This window comes from Onychomys torridus, chromosome 16, assembly GCF_903995425.1.
Source record: "Onychomys torridus chromosome 16, mOncTor1.1, whole genome shotgun sequence".
Lineage (NCBI taxonomy): Eukaryota > Metazoa > Chordata > Mammalia > Rodentia > Cricetidae > Onychomys > Onychomys torridus.
The window spans coordinates 3,436,705-3,460,739 of NC_050458.1; the positions used below are offsets into that span (position 1 = coordinate 3,436,705).

General features: G+C 41.3%; 1 protein-coding gene across 1 annotated transcript in view; it reads right to left on the minus strand.

Moving 5' to 3' along the window:
* Rgs22 (regulator of G protein signaling 22) overlaps positions 1-24,035 on the minus strand; it is a 149,053-nt gene that overhangs the window by 6,988 nt on the left and 118,030 nt on the right. Inside the window, exons 19-24 of the mRNA XM_036208311.1 lie at positions 23,078-23,236; positions 20,309-20,377; positions 17,563-17,724; positions 9,814-9,993; positions 5,343-5,498; positions 1,656-1,748 (exon numbers count right to left, since the gene is read on the minus strand). Coding sequence (XP_036064204.1) covers positions 1,656-1,748; positions 5,343-5,498; positions 9,814-9,993; positions 17,563-17,724; positions 20,309-20,377; positions 23,078-23,236 — 819 coding nt within the window. The remainder of the gene's footprint in view (positions 1-1,655; positions 1,749-5,342; positions 5,499-9,813; positions 9,994-17,562; positions 17,725-20,308; positions 20,378-23,077; positions 23,237-24,035) is intronic.

Genomic DNA, 24,035 nt, shown 5'->3' on the forward strand with positions numbered 1-24,035 from the left:
ATATAACATATACCAAGGAAAGTACATCTTAGTCAGGTATGGTGGCTCATGCCTTTAATTCCAGTGTGAATGAGTCTGAGGCAGGAAGATAAGCATATTTTTGAGGCTATCCTGGGGTACATATTAAAGCCCAGGCCAGCCTGGACTATACAGTGATACTGTTTAAAAAAACAAAACAAATTGAAACAAAAGAGGAATATATTTGAGATATTCTGTTGCATATCTCAAATGATAATGCAGATTTCCCCATTTATGCATTTTCATCTTTAACTGTGTACCACAGATCATTATCAACGTACTTTATTCTACTTTCATAAGGATATTTATTCCATAGCAAAGCGACTTCTGTCTGTAGCCTTGACCTGAATCTATAAATTTTCTGAGTGAAGAAGAACGTGGGGATAATGAAACAATTGACCAGTGAACAATGTCACAAGAGCTTATGGATAAGTAAGAGTGACTCAATAATATATATTATCTTTATACTGATTATGAACTTAGGTGCTTATAAAACAGCCAAGATTATTTTGGGGGTGATAGTTTTGAATTTAGGCTGACTACTGAATAACAGTAATTGATTATTATTCCCTAATTTTCTAGAGTAACAATATGCAGAATTTAAAAAGCAAAAGTCAATAGTAAACATGTATATTTTAAAGGTGCCTCTGACATCCGGAAGCCGTTCAGTTTCCTATAGAAGGGACATGATTTTATCAACGACATCATCATTAGCATCCCCACCCTTTCTCTTTGTGCTCAAAGGAGATTCTATGCCTCGTTTAGGCAGCAGAGTAAATTTGGATGCCGACAGAGCTCAGGACAAAGCTTCTATGTCCACATCCTTCATTTAAGCTTATGGTGTACTTCCAACAGGTCATGCCGGTCATTTGCTGATGCACGTACTGGCTGTCATCCACTTCAGATAGATCTGTCAGTACACATCTCTACAAAATCAGCCATTTCTCTTCTTCCATGAGAGTTTCATAGCCTATCAGTTATCTCAGTAGGGTAACAACTTATTTGGCATTTTTAAGTGCAGAAAACATTGTTTTATGAGTTAGTATTGTCCTAAGATGCAAACTTTTTTTTAAATACAAGTCATTAAAAATGGATATAAATTAAACTCATGTTTCAGAGAATTGGTATGAAGGCACTAGTTACAAACATAAGAATGCAAATGTATTAGGTGGTGGGCATGTACTGCAGAGAACCAAGAAACGGAGACTAAGCATTTTGTATTCTCCCCATCTCTGAACTCAGCACACTAATCTGTGGTGGTTGTCAGATTCATACTTTTTTCTTCAGGAAGACTGTCACTCAAGTTAAACCTTTGTGAGCTAAGGAAGGACCCAGCGGAGGACCACATGCCCAGTATGTACAAGGCCCTGAATTTCAATTCCCAGCATGTGCTGGGGGAGCACTTCCAAACCCATAAAACACGATTTTCCTTTATTATACTGTCTCTGATCAGGTAATTTACATGTTCTCTGCAAGTTGGAGGACATTTTCTTCCAGTCTCTATGAGGATTTCCATTTTAGTCCATTCTCATATCTGAACCATACATGGGCCCACTTCATAGACAGCCTCCTGCTGCTGAGTGACCAAGTCACTGTGCACCCACTGCTCGGGAGAGGAAGTGGCCCTGGCGTCTTACCTGTCGACCATAAGCTTGCAGGCCTAGTAAGGACTCGCTGGCTAAAGGAGCTTTGGTTAGTGAGCCTGTGGTGCTTGCATACTGCTTGACAGCCTGTAAGGAAAAAGTAAATTATTCCAAAACAGATAATGAGACCTTAAGAAGTTACAATATCACATCAGAAATTAGTTCATGGTGAGTACTACACTTGAAGCCTCAAGCCAGTCACTTTGATCTTTAATTTTGGCATATTATACAAAAACATTGAAAATAAATGAGACAAATAATGAGGTAGAACATAAAAATCCAAGCATCAAAGGTCTATAGTTCTCGTGAACATAGAGCCAGATTTTCCAGTAGGGAAAATGCATGGACATAGAATTATAATCTGCCTACAAATGGAATCAATGTGCTCCTTTTTCATATAGGTTATTGGGATATGTCCCAATACGAGGAAATACAGAACCAAAAGGCAGGCCTTGGATTGTTTAGCACCAAGTGTTTGCAGAACAGTATCTCTGTTGTGTGGTAAAATGAACACACATCTCTGTTGTGTGGTAGCTGATGGTCTCGTACACTCAGATATGTGCCGAATGATGACATGAGTGTTCCTGATGCCTACTTTCATCCTTTCAAGTGGAAACTAAGGTCATTTCCAACTTTGTATACTAGAAATCAATCAATATACATACATCTGTGTTCATTTTTGTGATGATTCTCTCATGCATAGTAATTTCCTAGAAACATGTTAGCTGAACTAGAGAGAATGAACATGTTAAACAATATGTGTTGTCAAACAAGTATGTATGTGTGTTTGTAAGTGTACCGATACATCTGAATATGGAGCCCAGAGAACAGCCTTGGGTGTCGCTTCTCAGCATGGTGTTTATGAGACAGGGTCTTTCTTCTTCTTTTTTTCTTTTTTCTTTTATTATTAAGAAATTTTCTATTAATTTTACATACCAACTACAGATCCCCCTCTCCTCCCTCCTCCTGCCCCCCAGCCTTCCCCCTCAACTTGCCCCCAATCCCACCTCCTCCAAGGCAAGGCCTCCCATGGGAAGTCAGCAGAGCCTGGTACCTTCACTTGAGGCAGGTCTAAGCCCCTACCCCTACACCAAGGCTTTGTAAGTTATCCCACCATAGACACTGGGCTCCAAAAAGCTGGCTCATGCACCAGGGACGGGTCCTGATCCCATTGCCTGGGGCCTTAAGCAGGTCAAGCTACACAAGGAGACACGGTCTTTCATTCCTAAGGTAGGCTAGGCTGCTGGCCAGTGAGCCCTAGGGATCCTCCTGTCTCTGTCTCCCAGCGCTGGAATACAAGCACATGCTATCATGCCCAGCTTATTCACATGGTGCTAGGGACCAAACTCACAGCACTTTACTGGCTGAACCATCTTGCCAGTCCCCAAAGCTTGAAATTTGTATTTAGTTACATTTATGTGACACTGTTTTTATGATCTTGGTATTAAACTGGATGTTCAATTAAAACTTTTCCTAAGTCTTCTTCAGTCACATTCTTCAGGTGGTCTAACTCCATTTAATTCCTCTCAAGAATGAAAATGGGTGATGTACTTGATGCCATTTTGATAGAAAGATCACGATGCCTATGAAGACAGCTGGTCTTTATGTGTGATTTACTGGGCTGCATACGTCCTTTCAACCCTGTCCTCTGGGATGCAAGTGTTGTGACTGTCTCCATTTAATGACAAGATGAGAAGTTGGGGGAACTGAACTGCTTTGCTTAAGATGACTGAATTGACCAAGGGATGGCTTGATGCTCTTCAGAAGACCTGAGTTCAGTTCCCAGCACCATGGCATATGGTTCAACTGTAACTCCTGCTCCAGGGATTCCAAACCCCTTTTCTAGTCTTCACAGGGAAGACCTGCAGGCATATGTCACACACACACAAACATACACATAAAAGATTTTAAAATAGTAATAAAAAGAAAATAGAACTAATGGGACTGGAACTTAGGATAGGGCTAGGATCAAAGCCAAGGCTCCTACCTACTGTGCTGCATGGTCTCAAATGAGCAAATAACACCTGGCAAGTCCACGGTTGAATGGTCTTTCATACCTACCAGGCCAATTAGTTTCCCTCAAGTCATGTGAGATAAATACTATTTCTATTAATTGATATGTGAAATTGATAGTTGAGGTTGGGAATCATGCCCACAGAGAAGTCTTATCTATTGCAAAGATTATTTTCAGTATACATTTCTACATTTCACATTACAAAAAGTCATAGGTTTGAAACAAATATCTGCTGCTACTGCATTGGTCTTCCTTACATTTCCATATGAAAATAAATACAAGTGTGAAGTTTGCAGTTACCAGTAAGTGGTAACAATATAGTTACTGATATGATGTCACAACATGCCCACACGGTTGGGCATGCCCATAGGACTTAGACACTCCCGCCTAGTTATTTCCGGTTCAAAATAGCCATTTCTGGGTCAAAACATCTTACATGACTAGGACTCTGTGGCTTTGCATGGTTGTGTAAAGCGCACGCAGCCATGTAATCTACATGCATGCATGGAGTAGCCACATGCGTTCCTGTACACATGCGCGGCTCACTCTTTATAAAGCTGGCGCCATTTTTGCACTGGTCTCTTCTTCTCTTCTACCCTTTTTCTCTTGACCACGTGTGTTTCCCACAGGCCTGTCTTGTCTCTTTTCCTATCCTATCTCAATAAACAACTCTTCTGTGGATTTGTCATGTTTTGGGACGTTTACTCCCAGGGTAAGAGCGCCAAATAACTAACAGTTATCATCTACAACAAGAGTATTCAAAGAGGCTAGGGCCTGGAGAGACGGTTTAGCAGGTAGAGAGATACTTGCCACACAAGCCTGGTAGCTTGAGCTGGATCTGTCTGAACTCGTGTAGAGATAGAAGAATCGGGCTTCGAGGGTGAAGGCCCTGGCAGCCAAGCCTGATTGCATTCTTGAATTTGACCTTTGGACTCACATAGTGGAAGGAGAGAACCTACTCTGACAAGTTGTCTTCTGACCTCCACATGCACACTGTGGCATAAAAGCTGGGTGTAGTCAGGTCCCCTATTACCCCAGAGCTGTGGGCATGGAGATGGGAGGATCACCAGGCTAGGCTATTTCCAGGTTTACTGTGGGACCCTGCCTCATAGTAATAGAGCAGAAAGTGATAGAAAAGGACGAGTTCCTGCTCTGGCATCTACATGTGCATACATAGGCACCCCCACACATGCACACACACACACACACCCCTCTCTCAGTCTCTCTTGCAAGGCACCCCCACACATGCATACACACACATCACACACATACACCTCTCTCTCAGTCTCTCTCTCTCTCTCTCTCTCTCTCTCTCTCTCTCACACACACACACACACACACACACACACACACACACACACACACACACACACACACACACACACACACACACACACACACACACACACAGGAACACCACTCCAGTGGATGGAAACTGTTGATGTTGCCCAGAGACATCAAGAAACCCTTCATGAAGAAGAGAACATATCTGTCATTAATTTTGGGAAACTCGAGAAGTCTGAGAGCTGGGAATGAAGGCTTTAAGTCACTGAAGCCTGTGTTCCCTAACCCCTCTCTGCATATTTCCCCACCCACACTCTTCTATAAACCACACATCACCTTAGTTTTTAGAAGTGTGATTCCATCTAGAATGGTTTTGGTCTTACCTTTCCAATCCTGTCTTCCTCTGACTCTGACAGTCTCTTTTTCTGCTTATATTCTTGTCTTCTCTCTAAAACACTCATAATTTTTTCATCTGTTAAATTCTTCCTAAACTCACAGAACTGTGGCCAAAACTTAAACAGAACTCCAAAAATTGTCATCTGTAAAAAAAAAAAAAAAAAAATGTACATCTCAGGTTACAATTTTCTACAAATGTACCGAATTACCTCTAACTTGCCCCAATAATGGATTAACTTCTCCATTTTACATACACTGCATCCTCTCCACCTTATTGTTTGCAGACTTAGTGCAGTGAGCTCAGCATGGGCTTCTCTTCAGTGTCTTTACCACCAACGAGAAGCCCTTTAAAACACTCACAGGGCACACTTAAGAGTGACTTTATTCTTTATGTTTCCCTAACCAATTGATTACATTAATAAAGACTCCATTAGGTCTTTTTAAACAAGAAATTCATGTTTTCTTTTAAACTGCCCTGGTTGGTGAGCCGCACTCCGAAGTATTATGCAAGTATTCCAAGTATTCAGTTCTTCAAGGGAACTCTCTCCCAACCCCCAAGACCTTCTCTGTCTTTTAGAGAAAGGAAATACCATTTTGCCTCTGGAAAGGCTCTTAAACAAAGCTGCAGATCTGAGAATAAATCTTGAGTAACTTTTAAATGATACAATCTCTTTTATGTGAGAGCAAGAAAAAAAAGCAAAACGGTATCCCAGACCAATGCTCTAAGAGGACACTGCACATTAAGTGATTAATTGTGATATTTATGGAGATAAGAGTAGCTGCTGTAAGTCCCGTGCTGAGGTTTTACATTAGCTTCAGAGGCGTACATTACTTCCAAGAAGGTAGGACTTGCCACATCAAATCAAGCCTAACATCTTATGGCTAAGAGTAGCCTTGAAGAAAAATGAGCTGTCCCATTAGGTTCCTGGCCCGCTCTCTTAGGGTAAAAGAGGGATCGTTTTCAAAGTCAATGCTTGAGTCTTGAATTAGCAAAAGTCACTACTCATGTTTTCTAGTCATGAGTATAATTACTTATAATCATTATTCACTCTTTTTGTTGTTGTTGTTGTTTGTTTGTTTCTCTGTATCCTGGAATGGCTGTCCTGAAACTCACAGGACCAGGCTAGCCTTGAACTCACAGAGACCCACCTACTTCTACCTCTCGAGTGCTGGGATTAAAGGTGTGTGCTATCACCACCCAGCAAAAAGTGCTTTTTGTTTTGTTTTTATTTTTGTGTTTTGTTTGTTTTTTGAGACAGGTTTTCTCTGTGTGTGGCCCTGGCTGTCCTGGAACTCACTCTGTAGACCAGACTAGCCTCAATTCACAGAGATCCTCCTGTCTCTGCCTCCCAAGTGCTGGGATTAAAGGTTTGTGCCACTATTCCCTGGCTATTAGTTACTTTTTTTTTTTTTTTTTTAAAGATAGGGGTTTCTCTGTGTGACAGTCCTGGGTGTCCTAGAATTCACTTTGTAGATCAGGCTGGTCTCAAGCTCACAGAGAGCCACCTGCCTCTGCCTCCCAAGTGCTGGGATCAAAGGCATGTGCCACCACTGCCCGGCTATTATTCACTCCTTTTAAAATACAATCTTGTCATTGTATTCTGTAGCTCCTTGGTAGCATGAATGCAAAAATGTGGAGACCCATGTCCATGGATGCCTTAGTGACAAAGCATTAAACTGATTCTGAGTGACATCATTCTATCCATGGGTTAGCACATCTTTCAGCCCTCATCAGATGTTTCTATTTGCAATGGATGGTGATTAACACAAAAATCCAAAACTGTCCAAGGTGCAGAGAAGAAGAAACTCTAGAATGCATAGCCCAAATGGAACATCTCCCCACTCCTACAAAGGCTCAGGAATCACTGCAGAAAAGGGACAGAAAGAATGTAAGAAGCAGAGGGGTGGGTGACCACAAGGACACATCTGTACAGAGCAGGGCAGCCACGCATGTGACCTCACAGCAGCTGTGACAGTGTGCACAGCATCTGTGCAAGCCCAAGCCAGACCCAATTCCAGCATGGAGTTGGGAATCAGGCACAAAATCCCAACCTTAGAGGTAGAGCTATGGGCAACTCTCAGCTGTTGGGAGAGGGGGAGTCAGTCTTCTAAGAAGGTAGCTCCCTGTAAGATGACCATACTTCAGTAGAAGGCCACACACCAAGGTTATATGGACAGCACAAATTTGGTCTGGATGGGTTTTAAAAAGAAAAGACACTAAGTTGGGTAGGTAGGCACGAGGGCTGGATCTGAAAAGAGTTGAGGGAGGTTGTGAATACAATAAAAGCACATTATATGAAATATATATCTATCTATATGTATGTGTGTAGATATAATGTATGTTATGAGTCTATTCAGCTTGAATGCGTGGCTTAGTAGTTGGCATCTACTAACCCTACTTCTCAGTTATCTCAGTAAAACCTGAGTCATTCTTTCTTGTAAGTGTTATCCTACCAGGACCTGAGCTTTCAATGGAAGACATTAAAAATGTTAATCCTCCAAAATACAGTTGACATTTGAGGCTAATATTGGTTATTAATACACATCCTTCTGTACCTGAAGAACCTTAAAAATGACCAAATTCTAAGATATATTAATATATCTAGGCCTGCCTTGCTCACTGCCAGCAGTTGGGAAAACTTCAGGCACCTGGCAGTGGTGTGGGGACAGACAGGGGCTAAACTGATGCAAGGCTAGAAGAGCAACTTCTAATTTGTGACTCAGCCCTTTAGTTCTACTTTGCTCTCATTTCCAAGTTGACCTGACACTCATCTGTCATGATGATCTCACACATCCATACAGTCAGAAATACCTACTCTACATTTAGACCACAAAGATGAGTAAGAAACACTCTGTCCTCACAAACTTGACAACCTCCTTTGGATTTCATGTTTTAAGTCTCACGACAGGGACAAACACAAAGGAAAGAAGATGGTACTGCACGAAGCTCAGGACTAAAGATGGAAAAGTCCATTTATGGAACTACAGCCATTTTAGCGACCCTGGGGAAGAGAGGATGGGGTGGGAAGAGATGCAGCTATAGGTTTGGAGCAAACTGACTTTGCTCTAAGGGCAGCAGGAGACAGCAAAGCATCTCCAGCAGAGGCTGGCATGATCCCACGCCATTTTGAGAGAAAGCGCTCCACTTGCAGTGTGTTGGTTGGGGAGAGCCCAGAGACCACAGCTTTGGTAATGGTAAAAGGTCTGCAGATCTGAAGTGGCATGGGGGTGAAGAAAAACTGATAGTATGTCACAACAGGAGATAATGACGGAGTTTTAAGGAATGATCAAATGTGGGGTTAAGGGAGTGAAGGAGAGGAAAGGACATAAAGATGGCTACCAGATCTCTACTTGCATCTCAGAGCTGCCCCTCGGTAAACAGGAATAATTACAGATTTGAGAGAGGGGACCTGAAGTGAAGACTGTATTTTTAGATGTTCTAAGGTACCTCTCTGACTCCACCTCAGGAATCAGATAGACACTGTAAGCCTAAGGACATGGGTCTGGACGTCAGACCTGAGATCCGACACCGAGGAGGAGCATGTTTTGTTCGGGTTTGTTAGGCCCGCAAGATGAAACAAAGTCCTCAGAGCTTAGCAGATGCTGCAGTTTTGGTGCCATGCTTTCTCTGCCTCTCTCTTCTTGCATATCCTCAATCACTCTTCTGCCCGTCTTAATGCATGGTTTGGATTGTGAGTTCACTTTCAGTCCCTTAGCGGACTTGAATACAGATGGCTTACAAATGAACGCTAAGGGATAATGGCCTTTTTCCATGCCCCAGGGCAATCACACTCCAAATCTGTTTCATATCACTTAGTTTGTGACATGGCCTTCCTCGTTACCCCTATTATAACTTATTTTTCTTAATCATTTTTTAGGAACAACATCACTAAAAGGGTTTTCAAAATGCAAATAAATTATGCCCACCAAGTCAATGTTTTCTATTATTTATCTTAAAAAGAAGTAACCTGAGCAGGTTAAAAGGCCTGAGTTTCCTCTCATGAGTGTAGGACTTTATGCTGGTTGAGCGCTTAAATCCCTTCTCACTTTTTTATGAGCTATGTGAATATTTCAATCTTTAAAAATATACACATTTTAAGGCACACATATTTTACACATTTTTGTGGTAGCAGATATTTTAAAAGGGAATATGAATAGTGGGAAAGGAAGGAGTAATTACCTGGAGTATTTTTACAATTTGTAGACAAAACAGTAACCGTGAAAAGTCAAAGTGTATTATTTAGTTCATTTATGGCATTATCAACAATGCAGTATGTAAGTTGCTAGTTTTGTATATTTTAGAGCTATAGGCAGAAGATATCTATGTTAAAGAGAGCAAACCCCAGTATTACTGGGGAGATTAAAATCTTGCATACAAGAGTCATGTAAAGAGCTTCAAAGAACACGTTGACTGCTGGTGTATTCAACACATGCTCAGCCACTGCCTTCAGCTCTTACCTGTGCCTCTCGGAACACATATGGTCCCAGCTCCTTCCGGTGTTCAATTATCTTCTGGGCCTGCTCAACCGGAATATCAATCTGCAAAGCCGGTGGGATACAGGAGTTGATGAAGCAGTTGATGATGGTCATGACTTTCTTCTGGATGATGGACTCATCACAGTGTGAGTGGCACAGATCCTGAACGAGGAGGAGGAGAGACAGCAGACGCCGCCATCAGTGCTTTTTCAGAGCACTTCACAGTCTATACCTCTCAGCTTGGCCTTGTGAGGGCACGGCAACACGCCTGAACTATCTTTAAAAATCCTTTCTTTTAGACTCAGGGAACCTGTCGTTTTGGTGCACAGGCCTTGCTTTCATTTAATTGTCACTAGTTTCCCAAAGCAGCGACAGTGTTAAGGCCTGGTGTGACTCCTCAACAGCTATACTGTCCATTGAGTACCTGCTACATGCCAGGCACTGGTCAGTTTCCTTGGAGGGGCCACGTGAAAGCCTACTGCTCAAAACTGGGATGGAGTCCTAGCAGAACACTGAGAATCTGCATTTGTCAAGTTACAGCTAGTTATAAAAGCTTTCCAAGCTGGACGGTGGTGGCACACACCTTTAATCCCAGCACTCGAGAGGCAGGCGGATCTCTGTGAGTTCGAGGCCAGCCTGGGCTACAGAGTGAGTTCCAGGAATGGTGCAAAGCTACACAGAGAAACCCTGTCTCGAAAAACAAACAGAACAAAACAAAACAAAACAAAAGCTTTCCATCCTGACTGCTGCCACAAGAAGCTAGCAAAAATCTGCCTGTTGCTGTTAAACAAGAATGTCCTTCCAATTACTTAGGATCCATAATACTCCAGTCATCTCATCTGTATGAATTGCTCTTATAGCACTGTGATCAAATACAAGGAAAAGCAACTTTGATGTGGGCGGGGTGTCCTCCATCTGGTGCACAGCTCCAGGGGTTCAAGACCCCAGTCCTTGGCTGGATGGATTCTGGGTGCTAGTGAAGCAGAACCTTCTGTTGGCCGAACATGTGGCTGTTTTCTCACCTCTTGGCAGATAGGAAGCAAGAGGGAGGGGGACCAGGGTTGAGGCATATGTCCTTCAAGGTCATGCCCTAGTAATCCATCCTTCTGAGGTCCTACCTCTACTTCTCAAAACAGTTCCTCCAGCTGGCAACCAAGTATTCACCACCTGCCACATGAGCCCCTGGGGGACATTTCATGTTTTAACCATAACATCACCACATTATTTCTTCTAGAAGGATTTTAAAAGTAGCGATAGTACATTAAAATGTTCTAGTTTTAAAGTCACAGTTGAAGACAATATTTTTTAATAGATAGCTTGGCTTGAATTACAGCATTTTTATGTCAAGATTTTTGCTCTGTAAATCAGTTGAAAGCAAACAAATTTGGAAACGTCTAATTCTAGGCCAGAAATGAGCTAACATTGAGTAAGTACTTGGGGGGACACTGGTTACTGTAAGAGATGTCTTAGAATATCAAAGAAAGGAAACTTTTGGCACCAGTCATATGAAAGTTTATGTAGGGTTTACTGTATGTTATGTAGAAGAAAAGTTTAATATTAATATTGCATTATAAACAGCATGTCTATTCAACTTAGCATCAACTTAGAAAAAGCCTATTTGCACTGCATAAATTTGGTATATTACCAAATATTCACTGTTTACCATTACTTGTAGAATTATTATATAATTATTTGGTAAACTTGATTATAATTATGGAATACAAACTTGTAAAGTAAAAACAAGTTTGCAATGTTACAGAATATTAATTCTTACTAATGGGATAGAACTTAGAATAATGATTGATATTTTTTCCCAATTTCTTTTTTTTCTTTCCAAGACAAGATCTTACTGTATAGCCCTGGCTGGCCTGGAACTCATAGAGATCCACCTGCCTCTGCCTCCTGGGTGCTGGGATCAAAGGTTCTTGCCTTGTTAATTCTCACCTACTACTGGAGTTAAGAATGCTTTGTTCTAGTAAACTTTCTGGGGCTCCTTCAGGCGATAGAGACGCCATCTTACCCTCTTCCCTAACATCCTGGGCCTTGGATGTGTCTCTTTTTAGATACTGTGAGTCTGAAAAGGAATACTACTTGGTCTTTGTTTTATCCTCAGCACTCAGCTTAGCCCTTGGTGTCAAGGGTCAATAACAAACCTGAGATATTAGAATACATCCTCCTAATTTTTTCTCTACAGATCTCACATGAACACAGACTTTATATGAAGTCCTACTACTGCTCAGTAACTAGCTCTAGAGAAATCAATAGGTAAACATTATTTTACATCACTAATCATTCTCCTAGATGATTTTTATTGACTGTGGAGATCTGAGATGAATCAACACCTCAATTAAGTACACAATATCCTGTTGTAGACTTGGTTCTTTCTGATTTTTCACAACCCAGAACACTGTTTGTCCAAGATTACCTGAGCTGTCTCTTTGCTTATTTCCAGTGTCACTACTAGGATGCAGCACAGCTTTGTGGCTAACAACAGAGGCACCAGAAACATGATGACTTGGTTGAAATTCCACTTCTTCACTTCATGAGCTACCTCATGTTGGATGTTTCTTTTTTTTTTTTTTTCCCCAGAGCTGAGGACTGAACCCAGGGCCTTGTGCTTGCTAGGCAAGTGCTCTACCACTGAGCTAAATCCCCAACCCCTCATGTTGGATGTTTCTTAGCTGTCCCCTGTTTTAGCATCTTCACCTGTAAAATGCTAACTATAGCACCCCTGATCTAGAATTCTTGTGAATAATAAACCCATGATCACAAGAAAAGCATTAAAATGATCCCTGTCAGATGGGAAACAGTAACAGTAAGTCGTGGGTGTCAAGGCAATCTGACTGTGATATCTGTTACCCCATTGACTGCTGGGGTTGATTTGGCAGGTCCAGCTGGCTAGGTGGGTGTCCCATTCCTCCATGATGACTCTATGTGTCTCTCCCAAAGCTGCATGGTACATTGTAGAGGATGACCATTCTTCCATCAAGGGTATATGATTAGTTGTACTCCCTTGCTAGGACCTCCAAACAAGATTTCAAAGTAAGCTATCTAAGCATTAGTCCAGTATGAGATTTCCAGGTAGACTGCCTTCCAACTGTCACACTCTCAAGACCTAATACAGATCAATACTTCCACTGAGACCTTCCTAACTTACCATCCCTCCATCTCAGCCATCACCTGCTCTGAGCTAAAGTTCCTCTCATCTACTGCTGTGATCAAAAACCATGACCAAAAAGCAACTTGTGGATGAAAGGGTTTATTTGGCTTACACTTCAGCATTACTGTTCATCAGTGAAGGAAATAAAGGCAAGATACTCACACAGGGCAGGAACCTGGAGGCAGGAGCTGATGCAGAGGCCATGGAAGGGTGCTGCTTACTGGCTTGCTTCCTATGACTTGCCCAGCCTGCTTTCTTATAGAATCCAAGACTGCCAGACTCCCAGGGATGGCACCACCCACAATGGGTTGGTATTTCCCCATCAATTACTACTTAAGGAAATGCCCCATAGGCTTTCCGACAGCCTGATCTTGTTGGGGATTTTCTCAACTGAGGCCCCCTCCTCTCTGGTGACTCTTGCATGTGTCAAGTTGACGTAAAAATAGTCAGCACAGCTGACCCCTTGTCAACTTGGCACATAAACACATCAATGTTACGCTTTTCCTTTCATATTTATGGAGGTTTGAAAGAAAATGGCCCCCAAAGGCATTGGTCTTGTCGGAGTAGGTGTGGTCTTGTTGGAGGAAGTGTGGCACCGGTGAGGTGGGTCTTTGAGGTCTCATATATGCTCAAGCCACACCCAGTGAGACAGACCACTTCCTGTTACCTGCAAGACACAGGACTTTTAGTTCCAGTACCATGTCTGTCTGCACACTGCCATGCTTCTTGCCATGATGATAATGGACTGAACCCCTGAGACTGTAAGCCAGTCACCCCAATCAAATGTTTTCTTTGGTCATGGTGTCTCTTCACAGAAATAAAACCCTAACTAAGACAATATTCATCCCCAAGATCTCACATTAATAAGAACATCACAATATAAAATATTCCAAATTTTAAAAGTCCCACAGTATTTCAAAGTTGAAACACCTAAAAATCCAGTCTCTTTAAAATAGCTAGTCTCTTTTAAAATGCAAAGTCTCTCAACTGTAGGCTCCTGTCAAATCAAAAATAAATAAATACTTTCTTACTTCAAGAGGGAAGAACCAGGGCACTGTCACAATCTGAACAAAGCAAAACCAAATTCCAAAAGTGTAAATAACTCAACATCCAGTTATCTTGGATGGAAAAACTATCCAATAAGTATATACAATATATACAGTCAAGAGTTACATTAACGATGTCTAGTCCATTAACATTTGACAGATTCAGATGAAAAACTCCATTAATATATAACAATGTCCAGTCTAGTAACATTTGATAAACTCAGGCAAAAAAATTTTCAGTACTTATCCTATTTAAAACAAGTAGTTCCTTTTTAAAAGTAGATTCAAAAATTGATCTTTTTTTTCTTATCATATTCATATGCTCTTTTTTCTTTTCATAAAAGTTTCAATAATCTACCTTTTGTCATTTTTATATCTTTCCCTTTTTCTTTTTAGTGTAGATTCAATGATCTACCCATTTATCCTATTATTTCTTTTTTCCTCAGGGTAGATTCAGTGATCTACCTCATATCTATATTCTCCTTTTTCTTTTTTAAACAAAACTCTATTTTTGGATTAATTGTCAAGTCCTGTATCATTTGTCCAGCCGCTGCATAATGAGAAAGTGCAGGGCTTGTTTCAAGTCCTTGTTCAAGTAGTCTGTCAGGCTGGATCATCTCAGCTAGCCATCTCAAAACTGTCCTGAGTAGTTTGTAATCCAAAGCCAATCTTTTTGTGGTGTTAATCAGCTTAATGGCTTTACCGTAGTCCATGTGGCATCATCATTGTGGGACCCTGTCATCTTTTTGAAGATTTCAAAGTCACTGTTAGGCATGGTCATGGTTCCCTGCAGACATTTTTTTTTTTTTCTCCTCTGTGGTTTGAAGCAATCACAGTCTGATAAATGTCTGTCTTTCAGAACCTTGAACGTTCTTCTCTAGAAGAGAAAATCTTCACAGCAATTTCTCCCCACCATTTGTCTTGCCAAACTTTTCCAAACTGATCTGAGCTCCTCCAAGGGCTTGGGTCACTTCTCTAGCTCTGCTCCTTGTAGCACACACAGCTTGTCTTCAGAATTCCATCTGGCTCCACTTCATACCTACTGCTGTTCTTGGTGGTCATCCCATGGTAGTGGCATCTCCAAAATGCTAGGGTCTTCTGTTGAAAATGGGCTGCAGTTTCACCAGAAGCTTCTTTTAGGCTCTCTTCAGCGACTCCAGCCCTGACACACAGTGCCAAATCTCAGCTGCTCTCTATGACCCCTTTATGCCTTCAAAACCAGTACCATCCAGTTGACTCTTACACTACCAACTTTGGCTGCCAGCACAAGAACACAGCTTCTAGGTGCTGACTGTAAGGAAATACTTCCCAGAAGATTTTCTCACAGTGATGCTGGTCTCTTTTTAATCACCCCTAATTGCTTAGCTTCAGTTGACCAGCATCAACTGTCCCAGTAAAGCAAAGGGTTCACTTCAGTAGTTTTGGTCTCTTGTTAATCACAACTGACGCTTCAGCCCCAGATGACCAGAACTACAGATCCTCAACTCAAAGTAGCAAACAACCCTGAGTCTTTAAGTGACTCTCAAACTTCCCTCTGGAATTCACAAGTCAGGCCTCTGTTACACCTCCTGGTGTTCTTTTTCATTATAAATCTGCATAAGGCTGGCCACTAACAATTACATGACACAGTCAATACTACGCTCTCTTGAAATCTCCTCTGCCAATGCCATTAATCCAAAACTCTTCAATTTAGTCTAAGGCAGATTTTTTTTGGACAAGGGCTAACAGTAGCCACATTCTTGGTCTCTAGGCCACTTGCTAATATTCTGCTCATCTGAAACCTCTTGTATGGGGCCATCACAATCTACATTGCTCTCAGCACCACTGTCTTCCATACTCCTACTAGTATGACCATTAAGCTTTGCTGATAGCAAACACTACTTTCCTAATCCAAAGTTCTGAAGTCCACATTCAGCCAACAAGCATCATGGTCAGGCCTGTCACAGCAATACCCCACTCCTGGTACCAACTTCTGTCTTAGTCAGTGTTCTGCTGCTATGAAGAGGCATCATGAGCAAGGAAGATCTTATGAAGGAAAGCATTAATTGGGAGCTTTCTTATAGTTTCAGAAGTTTAGTCCATTATCATCATGGTGTGGAAAATGGTAGCATGCAGGCAGACATTGGAACAGTAGCTGAGAGCTACATCCTGATCCTTAGGCAGAGAGAGAGAGTAGACACTAAGGCCTGGCATGGGTTTTTGAAACCTCAGAGCCCACTCCCAGTGACACACTTCCTCCAACAAGGCCATACTTACTCCAGCAGGTCACACCTCCTAATCCTTCTCAAGTAGCATAACTCCCTGATGACTAAGCATTCAAATATATGAGCCCATGGGGGCCATTCTTATTCAAACCACCACAAGGCCAAAGGCAAATATCACCACAAATTTAAAGCTATATTGCAGAAGAAATATTAAAATGGAGAACAAGAAAACTAAGCTCACAGTTGTAGCATGAATCTTAAAGGTACTTGTTAATAAAAACAAACCTGAGGCCAGTTATTGGGGTGAATGCTGGAAGATCAGAGACACAGAACAAGCCACAGCTATCTCACCTTGCTAGTTCCTCAGGTAATCCTGTTTCCTCTGACCTGTGGTTTTTAACTCTGCAATTGATTCTGTGTTTCTTACTTAACAAGACAGTTACATCTACACAGGGTATGTTGGAGAAAACTTGGATATTACTGAACTACCACACATTGAACAACTCATTAGTGTTGCTCAAGACACACTTAACTTATGAGCCAACAGAAATCACTATCTCAATTAAATTTATTCTTTTCTCACAATTTTGCAATGAGATAGAACAGGCTGCTTGTTAGGAAATCAGCCTATACACCTGGAAGTATTTGGGTAGGGGTCAGGTACCCCTTGGCATGTCTAAATAGCAAAACGAAGTCTCCTTCTCTTATCCAAAGTGAAGATTCTATATGATTCCATGAAGACTCCCAAGCCTGAAACTAAGCTGTCTCTGAACCTAAGCCCTGTCCTTTTACTTCTTTAGCTCTGGATGTGGCCACTGTTTCCAGCAGAAGAGCCTCCCTGTCCCTGCCAGTCCACCAATATCTTTGGTTATTATCACTTGCTTAGTGATACTATTGTACACTTGCTTAGGAAGAATTCTTGTAAAAAGGTCTTTTATATATGTGTGTGTGTGTGTGTGTGTGTGTGTGTGTGTGTGTGTGTGTGTGTGTGTATTAGGAATGTCTCCAAGAAAAATGTATGTAGTGCATTTATGGATGCATGAGATAGAGAGGTGTAGTTAAAACACTCTTCAGAAATGTACTAGACCATATTACATGTTCTCGAAAGCACAAATACTATCATGGGGGCTCATTCTTATTCTTCATTATATAGCAAGCGGACAGTAGACAATAAGTATGCCAGTGTTTAAACATTAGCATGAAGGAAGTTGGTGATATTGGGATATATTATACAAATCCATAAACTACAGATGTGCATCTCCTATCTTACTGCACCATCTCTTCAAACAAAAGTGGTTTTTTCCAGTTCCCAATACAATACCTTAAACTTCTGTACTTCTTGCCAAAAAAGTACTCCATTTTCCAATAAATCTCCTTTCAGGGCCACAAATCGTTGAAATTGCCTTGCAATGACTGGATTCAATAATGCTTTACGGAAAGCAATAATCTCACAGGATGAAGATATCCACTTACTTGCCACAGGCTGTGCAAACAATACAGGAGATCAGACATTTCCCCAAAGTAGCAATCAAATCGTTAATTAGACAAACCCCACCAACTTCTGTTTCTTTTGATTTGGCTACTGAAATTTGTGATGTGGTTAGAATAGACTCTGACAGCTTTCCCTCTCACTCTGCCTTTTGTCTTTTTTTTTAATGGCTCCATTAGTTTTAGAAACCAGAAAGAAGAAATTACTGAGTGATTCACATGTAACTACACTGTTAAAATATTTCAATAACCATTACAGTTTGGGCCAGTTCAAAAAAGAGAACATAGTAATTGTAGTGCTATGACTAGGTATAATTACATTGTGATTTATCTCATGATTACATCATTTTTAATTATTTATTTTATTCTTGGGATTATAATTTTTTAAGGAAAGTCAAATAATTCTATAATTTAAGGTGAACATTTACTCTAAGTCTATACTAGTAAGATCATGTCTTATATGACATGCTTTTAAACCACTTTAGTAAACTATGAATTCTAATGAATAATTATAATAACTCATAATAGCAATTAGCAATTATTACTTATTAAATGTATTATTGTTGTGCTGTTAGGAATGGAAGTCAGGGCCTTATGCATGCAAGGCAAGTGCTCTCCCACTGAACTTCACTCTGGGACTACTAATAATTCTTTCCTGAGCCTCACTATGTAGCCCTAGCCAGGAACTCACTGTGAAGCCCAGCCTGGCCTCACCTTCATAGACCTTCACCTACCTCTGCCTCCTGAGTGCTGGGATTTTTTTTTTTTAAATAATGAAATTCTGACTGAAGATTTACTTTACAGATCACAAAATCTAGATGTACCCATGATGTTTTAATAATGCTTAAAGGTATTTCATCTACATCCATTTTATATTGTAACAGTTTTAAAATAAGCTTTTAAAAATATTTTGACCATTTAAAGTCACACACTCAACTTGTTTTATTCTCTCAGATTCAAAAACCATAAATAGATTTTATTAAATTTACCACATTTATATACTGAAAATAGATTTCAATCCTGTTGGAATTGGCTGGAGTTGATGTTAGTAGATAACCATACAGGGAAGCATCACCGTTTACAGTGATGTTTTAGAAGGACATACAAATTGTACCGATGACAAAATGCCATTACTGACAAGGACTAAATAAGTTCCTTGAGACAAATCACATGTGACGATCCATACAAATGTTTGAGAAGTTTGCAAGAAATGCCACAGGACACCAAGGGAAGAGTAATGGATTCCGTTGGAGAGGGGCAGCCAGGACAGAGAAGGCTGAAAGGGGACAGCAGCTCCGGGCAGTCTGGGTGAGTGGTGGTGCCATTAACCCAGACATGGGACACAGATGCCTATCACTGTTTAGTGAGGCACATGCCATGTTCTCTGGACAAAAACCCAAGACTCTCAACATCTGGTCCATATTAAGATTACAACCCTATAAATAGGAACAACTATGGATTAAAGTGGGATGTTTATTTAAAACCCACTCAACAAAGACTGTTTTAAGACCTGCTTCTTAAGATACTAAAACTTAGCCATTTAACAAAACCTGTAATTTAAATAAATAGAAAATAATGCAAAATATAATTCACAATAATATAAACTATAAGCTCACTATACTTAGTATTTCAATAAAACTATAACAAAAACAATCCTTTCAAGAGTGCCTCTTTTCAAGAGGAAGCCACAGAAGACAGCTTCACGATGGATGACGCATTCCTCCAACATATGAGGATAATGCTCGCTAATTTGGAGGGGTCACCTGGGTCTCACTTTTCATGACCTGCAGAGGATAAATCCTCGGGGGCTTATAGACTCACTAACAGGACTATGCTCATGATACTTGCTAAGAGGCAAAACAAGCCATCTACTAAAGCCTGGTACCACAGAGATTTTAATAATCTTCAAAATCACAGCTGCCACAGTTGCTTCCAAGCTAAGCTGTGATGTGAAGTACAGGGTAGGTAAGGATGCTTTAACCTGCTGGTTGTGCTCATGTGACTGGTTTGTTCTGTGTAATCCGCTCTCCTGATACTAAACTACCACCCACTATAAGAATAGCTTGTCCAACACACCCAGGACATACATAATTAAACAGATGTACATGGATCCATCCATCCCCGTGTTGGGGAACAAACCTAGGGCTGCAAGTGGAAAGTACATGTGTAAAGGTCAGCCATGTGCTCCACAGTTGAGGTCAGGCGCTCTGCAAAGTCACGCTTTCCCCCAAGTTCCATCTACCACCAGGACACAACCAGCATCAGTTGGAGGTTTAGACAGTAAGGGTCAGGAATGAGAAGAGTGTGTGTGTGTGTGTGTGTGTGTGTGTGTGTGTGTGTGTGTGTGTGTGTTGGTGACTGTATGAGAGTATATATGAGAGTGGGAGTGTGTGTATGTGTATGTGATAATTGTATGTATATATATAAGTATATATAGTGTGTATGAGAGTGTATGTGAGAATGTGTGCGAGTATGAGTGTGTGTATATGAGAGTGTGTGTACAAGTGTGTGTGTGTATGTATGTATGTGTGTACTACTTTGACAGAGTAGAATTTATGAGAGAGAATATAATTACTTGCCTTCCAAACTCCAATTTTCCTGTCATGCCTCTGCAGTAAAAGCTCATCAGCTATGTCTTTCATCCGTATCTAAAAGCAGAATCAATTATTTTATCAACATATTCAGAATAGCCAAAGCTTGAATTGTTTATTATTTTAACAGCATAAGAAATGAGGCAAATGCCAGGTTAGGTAGGAAAGTGTCACTCAGGAAAAAGACGCTCAGGCTGAGAAGCAAACCCTGCAGGCCGCGTCCTGGGTGGGGACGGGGTTCTCCTGGGAAGTCAGTTCCCTCAGCTGCACTGTCACCTGACACTGCTCCAAACACAGGTGACAGTGTCACTTCAGCTGTGTAAGAACTGGAACTGTGGCGCTGGAGATGGCCTCACCGGTGTTGCGCTGTTCTCCAGACCCAGAGTTCAAAGGAAGGCAGAAGGGACAGCTGCCTTCCATAGCTGCTGGTTCTTCAGCTGTGGATTCAACTAACCTCAGATGCAAACTATTCAAACAAGAAAACTGCATCTGTGCTGAGCACATACAGGCATCTTCCCCTTATACTTAATAATAAGTAATAAATAGAATAATCTAGATTTATTTAGCATTTATATTGTATTATAATTTTATAAGTAATCTAATGATGAAATAAAGTATATGGAGAAATGTATGTAGCCATATGCATTTTATAGAACAGACTTCAGCATCTTCAGATTTTTAGTATTCCATAGTCCTCTCTGGATACCAAGAGACAACTGTATTGGGGGGGTAACTAGTAACTCATCTAAAAAGGCCAGGTCTGTAAAACAAAACAAGGCTGCAACTTGAACCTGGGGCTACCTGCATGCTAGGCAACCTCATGCCATGCCCTGTGTCTTTATGACAGCCACAGGTCAAAGGAAGGAGATCTGGTCTTTCTTGCTACATTCCAGAGCTAACCCTGACTGTATCTTTTTTAAAGCTAGGATGTCAGTTCCTCCCACAAGCATGTGAGATGATGCCCCAGAACCATTTATTCAAACTTCCCACTGCTTTGATCTTTTGCTGAAGGCTGCTAGAATCAGTTTGTTTTGTTGGCCACTCAAAGAATGCAAAGCCAGGAAATGACAAGTTACATGACTGTGGTAAAGAAGATAAAGAGAAAATATGGAAAATAATATCACTAAGCCAAACGTCACTTCACCTGGTTATGGAGAGAGAACCTGAATTTCCCTCAAGTCAAAGGAGATTTGGGTTTCCCCAAAGCTTAGGAATATCTTGCTAAGCGAGTTAGCTTGTCCCTATACTATATATAGCCTGTGTTCTAACTACACTGTTTCCTCCTAACATGCTCAGCTAAAAAGATCAAGGCTATCTCCAGATAAGAAGGCACCAAAGAGCTTGACAAATTGAAAATAATAGGGGATATTTTTCATGTTTTTTTCTGATAAGTATTAATGACACGTGTTTAAAAATCAAAATTATACATGATAGGCCAACCTCTTTTTAAGTGTACTGCTGATGTTTTAAATGACCAAAGTAATATTTGCTTCATATAAAAAAAAAAGTGGAGCAAATGATAAACCTGATTTAAAAAATAAAAATAAAAAGTCCTCACTTTCTAAACATATTCTTCAGTGGGCAGATCTTTCCAGTACTTTTTTCATAAGCACAAACATCCAGAAATATGGCAGATGGTTGTGCATAGAGATGTGTATGAAGATCCAGAGGCAGAAGTAGATGGAATAGAATTATATTGTAGTGGGTAGCCATCCCAGCATTGGCCTGGAAGTTCCAACCCCCACTGAGGCTTCGGTAATGGTCACGCCCACAAGGCGGGGCAGAGGAGGAAGCGGAAGACGAAGGATCGGGAAGAGCTCTGTCTCTTGGTTCCCGGACTCTGGACGCTGGAGGTAGACCGAGCAGAGTTCTCCAGAGAACACCGCCGGACTGCGCTATACCCTTGCCAGACCCTGTAACCTACCCCTTCATTTGTAAGTTACCCCACAAAATAAACCTCCCTTTTAACTACGTGGAGTGGCCTTAATAATTTAACCAATATTATATCCTCTGTGCTGCCCTGCACCTTCTTAGTTTCTAAGTAAATGACATCTGTCATGCATGTGGACATGTCAGAACATGTGGACAACTCATTTTTATAGCAAAATTAAGTATTCCCCATGCGATACTGCAATGGATGCTCTTGTATATTCTTACTCATTTGTGTGAAAACTTAATAACATTAAAAATACCAATTGCCTGGCCAGGCATGACGGTGCAAGACTGTGAGTTCCAGGCTAGCCAGGGTTATGTAGAGACCCTGCTTCTAACACAAAAAATAAAAATTAAAAAAACAAAACAAAAAAACTAAACCAAATGACAACAACAACAAACAAAACTCAATTTCATTACCAGATGAAATTTCAGTCTCTTCTCCTTGCCGGGTGCCATGCTGAGAAGCCAAGCACACATTTCTGTTGTTACTGTTGAGATGGGGTATCATCCCGTAGTTGTATCTGGGCTGTATCTTGCAGCGATCCCCTGCTCTGCCTCCAGAGTCCTGGATTACAGACATAGGCTGCCATGGCCTAGTGCAGCTGTTGTTGAGAGTCTTATTTCTCAAGTGAGAAAACTACAGTGTACTGAAAGAGGAGGAGCCACAAACGTGTGGCAAAGGTCGGGGTTGGAATTTGAGAAGCCTGAGTCCATGCTTTTAACGATTACCTACCGAAGGATCATGACTGGTCAACAGGTACTCATATTCAAGGTTTGGCTAGGTGCTGCCAATTGCTACCCCAAGATTATACTGTCATGTACCTTTATCTTCTGACGTGATGCGAACTGTTCACTTGTGAGAAACAATGGCAACCACACGTTTTCCAGTCGGTGCAAGACGTGCTTCTGGATTTCCACCAGCACCGGCGCGTCAAGCTGCTCGTGAAGGATCCTCCCCCAGCCGCCACTCAGAAGCATTATCTAGGAGAACAAAGACAGAACAGAAACCACATGCTTTGTTTTTAACCGTAAAAGCCACATTTCACTCACTGGTGTTGAGCTTCCTGCATGGGAGCCACTAGTTCCATGTTCACAGGACATGTTCTCACTGCATGGCTTTGCTTCCTAGGGAGTATGGGAAAAGCACAGGAGTGAGGGTGTCTTTTGTTTGTTTTCTGTGTCAGGACCTAATTTCTGCAACTGAACTCCAGCCTGGCCCCCAGGTACTAAGTTTTTCTCTCTGTGCTCTCAGTAACTATGACACAAAGCAGTGAATGTGGCTTCTCCAAGTTCTGCTCTAGACCTAATGTTCTTATAAATATGTGATTCCAGTGGAACTGACCCATTCGAGGAAGCATATTTCTGTAGGTATGGATAATGAGGCATCCAGTTAGTTAGGAGGGATTCTGACCCAGCCCCTGGAGATGTCATGTCAGCAACAACAAACTGGGTCGCTGGGTTGTGCGGTGGAGGTGGTAAGGTGACTGCCCACAGGTGCTTCTCTGACAGCATTCAGGAAGAGCAGAGGAAGAGGTGGGTAGAGGAAGGTCTAGTTTACAGGTGCTCATCTGATTTGAACAACATCAGGATAAACATCAGGATTTGACAAACATCAGGAGTGCACGACCTGAACCTTCACTCACAGCCATTTCGAGCAGCCAGTCATTGTGGTTTCCACCTGTTTCTATGTACTGTCAATATTCTGCTCACCGGAAAAAGCCCTCTTTGTTTAGTTCACCTTTGATAAAGAAAATACTGCTAATATTCTATATAAAAACAA